Below are 8632 nucleotides of genomic sequence, written 5' to 3'. Positions count from 1 at the left end.
ATCATCTCTATGGATATATTATTTTGTATTCTGGATCCAATCTAATTTGCTATAAAATTGTAAACGAATCCAATATAAAATTTTCAAATATGTGATTTGGATCAATTACAATTTATTTTTAATCTTAAACTATTTATTAATTTTAATATTTTCATCACTAAAAATCATAATTTATTTTAGAATTGTATATCGAGTTAGGCCATAAATAAATTCGACAATATCATTTTAACACTTCTGTATTTGCTAAATGTTCTATTTTGAAAAATAGTTTTTTAGATTCTTTATTTTGTAAATTAATTAAAAATAATCCCTTAACCCACTTTTAATTAAAATAATTTTAAATGAGACTAATGTGCTCTTATTTTTATAAATTAATTATTTTAATAATATAAAAAAAAAAGTATTATTAAATTAAATTTTATAAAAATTGGTACGACATTTAAAATATCATAAAAATTATATTTTAATTCATTAACAATTTTATAACTTATATGGGATTTTGATTTAATTTTGGTTTTTGTTTATTTATTTTAGTTTTGAATTATATTTAATGAAATTATATTTTAAGTTTTTTAAATGAATTAAAATATATTTTTATCTTATTTAGAGTTTTTTATTTGTTTTATTTTTTATTTTTTTAATTGAATAATTCATAAAGGCAATGACATTTTTGTCATATTTAAAGTTATTTTAACAAAAATCGGTTTTAGGGAACAATTTTTAACAAATTTACAAAACACAAAACAAAAAATGTCTTTTTTTTCTTCAAAATATATGGTATAAAGTAGCATTTGGTTTAAATAGGTAGGCCAAATAGGTAGGCCAAAATGGTATAATCTTAAGATAAATTAATATTTAAACTTTCATTTTTGTTTATAAATAAAGTAATTAATTAGGATAGTTTTATTACATAATATAATAGACACTACTACAATATATACTTTCCAAGCCACATTTTTATGTCTTGCACAAATGGTGTAGGACATGAAAAGTTTCATGTCCTATAATGGGAGATATTAAATTTTGTAAATTTATGCCCTACAAAGCATGACATGTCTTGCAAGCGCACACAGTCACACAAGTAATAAAGTGATGAGAAGGAGTATGTTTGGTTTCTCTAATTAATTAACATATTCCTAAACCTAATCAATTTCAAAAACATAAATTTAAGCACAATTCTTCCAAGTCATACAGGGTGATCATATATTATACCATCACAAATTCAAATCTACGGGATTAAGAACTTGCATCATTTAAGTTTGTGTCAATCAATATTAACATTTCAAGAATTAGTACTAACTCAATTACTTACTAATGATGGTCAAACAAAAGTAATCGTTCAATAATATAACTTAAATGAACAAAACCAATTTAGAAAAGCATTCATACATCAAATACCAAAAATTACAATTTCAAGTTAACAATAATTTTAGCTAAAATGAAAATTAATTCATAATATTAAGATGTGCAAAATATACAAGAAAATGAAAAATAGAAAATTAGAATGAAAAATCCATATAAAGTTGTCACAAGTCTCCATGCTTCTTTTTCTTCAAATCGCTCTATTCTTCTTGATTTTTTCTGAATCCCTAGAATAATATTACTAATAAATACCTAAACTCAAACTAAAAAATAAAAGTAATAAATAATAAAAAAAAAATCGAGCATTGCTATAAGTCACCCTAAGGTGCCCAACACTTTAGAACAGGGCATATCACTATTGGTGCTATTTGTAGGGATGGCAATTTTACCTGAAAACTTGTTTACCCATAGAGTATTACCTAATAAACTGGGATTTAGGGTAGGGTGAGGGTACAAAAACATGTACCCGGTGCGAGTATAGAGTAGGGTACGAGTATAGGTGTACCCTACCCAATTATATGTGTATATTTATTTATAGTTATTTTCATGTATATATGTAAATTTACATGATTATATTTAAAATATAATTATATTTTTTAAAATATAATAATAAAATTTTGTAAGATAAATTAAAAGATATGTAGAAATATTAGTATGTGTTATAAATATAAATATATGTCATACAACATATTATAAATCATTAATATAAATTTTTAATTATAATTTATACACTAAAAATTAAATACTTAATAATCTAAATTTATAAATCAACTAATATATAGTATGTACATATTCTAAATATAATGTGAAATTCCTTTTTTATGATTACTAACTTAATTATTTAAATAAAATAATTACTTGTTGTACTGTTACAGAAATGTTTAAACAGAAACAGAAACTGTTTGAATAGAAACCAGATATGTTTAAACAGTTTATCAATAGAAGATAAAAACGAACATAAAGTAAAGAACACACGAATTTTTACGTGGTATAAGCATTCTTTTCAGATTGCTACTAGTCCACGGGGCCACGCCCATAGAATGAAATTTATTAGAATAATATTTAAATGATTACAAAACTAAATTGACTTATACAAATAAAGACTCCCTCTAGAATTTGTCGCAACTGTTGTAATCGAAAGTCCTAATCAAATTTATGAAGTGTTAAGATCTTGAACTCCCTTCAAATCATAACACTTGCACTTTTCCTCCCGAAAAGTGACTCACAAGCAAGACTTCTCCTGAAGCTTGATGAACAATGTCCAAGTGTGTTTAATCTGCATAATTAGCACAAAGAAAAAAATACAGAAGTACACTATAATAAACCACTAAGAACTTGCTGGACTCAAGTTCTTCACACAATAAAAACTCTCTAAACTTGAAAAATATTTGGAAAATAATACTCTAAGAGAGATGATAAAAAAAACAACGACCTAAAGATGTCTATATACCCTTTAGAATCCCTTCAGGTCGTGGAAAACAAATCAAAAACCAATCAGCCAATAAATGGAAAATCTTCCCAAAAAGGAAAGTCAGAATCTGTTCAAACAGACTGGCAATCCGTTCAAACAGATTCATTGAACCTGGATAGTTTTTAAACCCAGTTTCCTTAAATAAATAAGGAAACAATATATACATTATCTCTGCAAGCTGTACACGGTTTCTAGCCAAACAAATCAGATAAAAAAATAAATACCAATAATTTCCATATATACAAAAGTTAAGACAATATAATCTTTTATAGGAAATTATATATTTATTTTATTAACATATATAGAATAATCTGATTTTGAAAATATTTCACATTAAACCATTTCGAAAATACCACACAAAATATTTCGAAAATACATCTTTAATTAATTTTATCAATTTTATCAAATATGCCAATAAAGGATTTTACAATCTCCCCCTTTGGCAATTTGATAGACAAAATTAATTCAAAAAACCTGCAACACAAATGTTAGTGACAAGTAAAGAGAAAAAAACCCTTGCAAACATGCATTAACTTGTAACAAACATATAAAGAAACTAAGACTTAACTCCCCCTCAAAATAAGAAGGTCCAGAGTTAAACAAAACAACAAACAAAGCAGGTTTTTGGAGGTATCTACTCTCCCCCTTTGTGTCTTTCAAAGAAGCCAAAGACACATAATACAAAAATAAAGACAATAATCCTAAGACAAAAGAAAGAATCAATATTATGAGGACAAAAGACATAAAAATAAGGAAAACTAAACGGCTGGATCCTTGGACAGAGTTTGGACAACATCCAAAACAGAACGTTGCAGTCCTTCAATGGTCATCACTCGAGCAACCAAAGAATCAATAGAGGCTCGAACAGTAGCTAGTTCTATAGAAACAGGTCCTGAATCTGTGGGAACATAGGAGGATTCAGGAGGAATGTCATCCGAGGCAAACTTCAGAGATTGGGGCTTGACTTTCTTGGTGGATGGAGCATCAGCGGCTTTAGTAGCTGGAGCAGAGGCTTTGTAGGAAGCAGCAGTAGTGGGAGCCACCAAGTCTTCTTGATCACGCTTGAGATCTTTTTTCTGCATACTCAACACTTTATAAATAACTTGAGGAAATGGAAGATTCAAGTTTCTCCTATTAGCTTTTCGAAATCCAATGATTTGATCATAGATAAACATAGCCAAGTTTATACCAATTTCGGTCCACACTTTGTACAAAAAGGAAGCCATGTCAAATGAGATAGTTGCGGTGTGAGAAGTTGGTTTCCAATTCGTTGTGGCAAACTTATGGAGAACAACATAAGTGTAGGTGAGATTAGTGACTGAGATGACTGTATTAGGGGGTCGTACCATTTTTTGCCCTACTAATTCAGTGATGACCTCATCCTTGTCAAGAGGGGCAAGATCATCATCATCCTCAACATCAAGAGGAAGATGCAAAGCCTGTGCAATATCTTGTGGAGAAAAAGAAAACCAATGACCCCTAACATAAACTTTACAATACATATGAGATTTAGGGTCAATAATTTCATTAGTAAGATTGGCATAGAATTCCTTGACTATTCTATCCACAAAACCAGTAAATTTAACCAAAGAACCTGTCCATTTTTTATCTTGAAGCATTGTAAGGACACCATAAGGGTGATGATCACTCAAGACATAATTTCTCTCAATGAGAAATTTCATTTGAGCATAGAGAACCATATCACGAGCATTGTCATTATAACAAAAAAAAAATAGAAGAATGAGGTTTGAAAGTAACACCTGAGAGTCTTGGAGATGGGGTAGAATTAGAAATAGGTCTCTTGCCTTTAGCCTTGGATGACAATGGAGTTGCTACTGACTCTATGTCAGATTCGACTTCTTGTTCAGTAGGGACAACGTCTTCTTGTTCTGGCTCATCAGACTCAGCCTCTGATTCAGCATTGTCAGGAATAGATTCATCAGATAAGGTGGTATCATGGGTTTCTTCAAACTCGTATTTCGCTTCCTCAGGCTCAGATTCAGAGGAAGACGGAGAAGGGGGATGAGCCTTCAATCTTTTCTTGGCAGCAGTCAAGGGGGAAGAAGACGAGTCCAACCCCAATTTTCTTTTTGGAGCCACAGGGTTTTTCTTGGACTAGCTCGGCTTCATGGGCAGCTTGAGTAACCCAGCAGCAGCAACTTTGGAAGAGAATGAAGCAGATTTAGATTTTTCCTAGCCGCAAAAGACGGTTCAATCAGAAAAGGAGATTGGTTCTTGGCTCAAGAGGGCGCCACCACTTCAGATGGTGGTGCGTCATTGACAATATCAAACGTGATATCTAGAAACACCATGGGGTGTTAAGTAGAGAGAGATAACACCTTCTTGTGCGCCTTGGATTTGGGAGTTTTTCCAACAGATGTCGCTAGTGCTGGAGTAGATGGAGGCACCGTTGACACAAATGGAGGAGGCAACAGAGAGGGAAACTTCCTAGATTGAGTCGTAGGGGTCTTCTTAGAGGAAGCTTCATGAGTTTTCACCATTGTTCCTTCTCTGAAAAGCAGCAAACACTTACAAAAACAATGAGAAAAAAAAAAGAAGAGGCTTAGAGGGATCGTGGGTGAGGAGAAAGTGGGTAGGTGACAAGCTTTTTAAGGACAGAACTTTCCCATTTAAGACACCCACGACAAAAAGAGGTTTCCCTTTTTTTTTGTTTATTTAAAAAATAAAATGAAACAAACCTTATTACACACGATCAAGATATAAAACTTACCCCTTTTTGTTAATTTTATTTTATAAAAGGAAATAAAATAAATAGAGAATGCCAACACTAAAAAGGTAACCAAAACCCCACACAATCTTCATATTGAACTTTTCCCCTTTTTTTATATTTTTTCTTTATTAAGTGAAAAGAGATGATTGAGGAAAAAAAAAAGGAGAAGAATACAAACTCTACTCCTACACAATTAGATGTGATCTTTCCCATTTTTTTTGTTTTTAAAAAAAATTCTAAACAAAGTAGAAAACAATAAAGAGGCAAATCATGGTATTCCAAATAGAGTAAGAGGACAAAATAAATTCCTTGGAGACAAAGAATATATTAAATCAAACAAAATAAATGCACAATTTCACAAAATAGCCTCAAATATTTGGTCCACCATTAATTTCCTTGCCAATCAAAAAATATTTTTTTATAAAAAATGCACAAAAATAAAACCGAGCCAAAAAAAAAATCTGCTTTGATCAATGAGTGTCATCCTAAAAAGAAATAGAATGAAACAACTGAAAATAAGTGTTAGCGTATAACATGGATAAGAACACATGTGAAAATGAAAAATTAGAAAGAATATTCGAGAGAAATAATGCACAGTTCAGTCACAAACACATATTCTTAAGTGAATCAATCAACATGTATAAGTCTTACACACATTTCTTTTATATAAACCGTGTACAATTTTTCTTGCATAGTTTCAAGCATAAGTGTGTGACAGTGTATGCAAGGGAACATTGCCCAATGACAAATAAGTCTTTTTCAAAATTGTAAATGATTGTAACCCATGAAGATGCTGTCACACTACACCAGTGGTAGCCCTTTTCTATGGTAGTGTATCATCTTTATAACTCCGAATTACAAAGTTCCAACTTACTCAAAAGATGGCTTTCACACACTGATGTAGGTAGCTCTATTCTTGCACAGGAGCTTGAAACAATGCTACACAAAAGGAAGCTCAAACAATAAACATTGATTGATTAACTATAATATGCCTAGGAGGAATTGATTATTTTTCTCTCAAGAATATACAAGTAAAAGCTCATAAACACAAGTCAGATTATCTTGCTTGACACAACAAAAATTTCAAATTAATTGATAATTTTCTTAAACTTAAAAAACACACATTTGATCAAGAGTAACTACAAAATAACAAGGCAATTTAAAGAGAACAAACCCCCAAAGATTTTCGGAGGAAATCAAAATGAACCAAATCAAGAGCTCTAGTGAAAAATCAGCAATTTGTTTATGTGTTTCAATATATTCCAAGACAATAACTTTATTTTCAACTAATTCTCTTATGAAATGATGACGAATATCAATATGTTTAGTACGTGAATGTTGTATTATCACAAAAAATAGTTAAAATGTCAAGATCAAACCCATAATCCATCATCATTTGCTTCATCCACAAAAGTTGTGCACAACAACTTCCTGCTGCAATGTATTCGACCTCAGCTGTTGAGAGAGAAATAGAATTCTGTTTCTTGCTGTGCCAAGAAAGTAGATTATTTCCCAAGTAGAAACATCCTCCACTAGTACTTTTTGTTATATTATTTTATAATATAATGTAAAATTATATTATATTATAATATAATGTTTTATATTAAATAAATGTGACAAAGTGTGTCACATATTGTAACATATAATAGAGAGTTACAATATTTAGATATATGAGATATATCCAAATAATGTAACATATTTGGTGTTACAAATTTGTAACTTCCAAATATTACCCTTTATTGTGTAAAATTGTTGTTACATAATATTGAGATGAATTTCATAAATCCATATGTGATATGGCTGTTAGAGATATGATTTTAACCACAATAATGTGTTTTGGGAGTTACAAAATCATTTGGGAGGGTTTGGAACCGTTTGGAAAAATAGCACAATTTTTTGTGCTGAAATTGGTCAGTGGCCGCGGCCTGTGGGACAGAGACCAGTGGTCGCGGCCACCATTGTCTCTGGCCGCGGCCACATGCCAAAAAACTGACCAATTTTCAGTTTTTTCAATATTTGTTGAACGGCTCAAAAAACCCAAATAACTCCCAAATCTCTTTTTTAATTCCATATTAATCCAATTAAACATTGGTAACATCCATGGGGGTTGGTGGAATTTGAAATTCAAAGGGTGTCTCTAAACTCTATAAATAGGAGCCTATAGCTCACTTGTAAGACACACCATTTCTATCCATTAGAGCACTTGGCTAGAAACACCTTGAGGCTTGATAATTCCAGAAAGCTTTTCCTATATCTGAGAGAGATCCCTTAGTTCTTGAGTTAGGGGGAAATAAGATTTTGGACAAAGGTTTTAAACCTTGTTCAAGTTGGTGATCCCCAATCCTCTTCACTTAGGTTGTGTAAGTGAGAGTTTGATTGTGATTCTGTTGTTCTTTTTATTCTATTGCTTTTCTTCTTATTCGTTTGTTCTATTTACTTGTATATTTTGTTTAAGAGTTGTAATCTTTTCATTTGGTCTAAACACTTTATTTTACTTGTAATCTTTTGCTTAGAGTTGTATTCTCACTATTCTCTTCTTCATCATCATCTTCTTCCTTTCTTTAGTTTATTTGTATTTTCAGTTATAGAGTTGTAACCTTATTTAATCAATCTATAATTACTTGTAATATTATTGCATAGAGTTGTAATATTATAATCATTTCCATTGAGGCAAAACAATATTTTACATAACATTTTTTCTGTCATCAGTGTTACCTGCCCAATCAGCATCACTAAAACACACTAGATTAGAGTTAGTTTCTTTTGAATACCAAATACCATAATCAACAGTTCCATGAACATATCGAATGATTCTTTTGACAGCTGCAACATGAGACTCCATGGGATTTCCTTGATACCTGGCACACACACCAACACTATAAATCAAATCAAGTCTACTAGCAGTGAGATAAAGAAGACTACCAATCATGCTCCTATACAGTGAAGGATCAACTTTGACACTATTTTCATCTTTGGATAGCTTCACATTCGTTCCCATTGGTGTTTTGGCAATCTTTGAATTTTCAAGTCCAAACTTTTTCACCAAGTTCTTAGCATATTTTCTTTGA

At 30.9% G+C, this 8632-nt stretch overlaps 1 protein-coding gene across 1 annotated transcript; it reads right to left on the bottom strand.

Annotated features, from left to right (window-relative positions):
- Positions 1–3591: 3591 nt before the first annotated feature.
- LOC133796106 (uncharacterized) lies at positions 3592–4533 on the bottom strand. The gene has a single exon (XM_062233587.1). It carries the CDS (start codon positions 4531–4533, stop codon positions 3592–3594), a length of 942 nt encoding a protein of 313 aa, XP_062089571.1.
- Positions 4534–8632: the final 4099 nt, after the last annotated feature.

Source organism: Humulus lupulus, chromosome 8 (assembly GCF_963169125.1).
Source record: "Humulus lupulus chromosome 8, drHumLupu1.1, whole genome shotgun sequence".
Classification (NCBI taxonomy): Eukaryota; Viridiplantae; Streptophyta; class Magnoliopsida; order Rosales; family Cannabaceae; genus Humulus; species Humulus lupulus.
The sequence above is the reverse complement of the archived record's forward strand: the minus strand, read 5'-3'. Positions and strand labels throughout refer to the sequence as shown.

Coding starts and splice junctions, on each gene's coding strand:
- LOC133796106 (XM_062233587.1), bottom strand. CDS start 4,533: ATGGTTCTCTATGCTCAAATGAAATTTCTCATTGAGAGAAATTATGTC.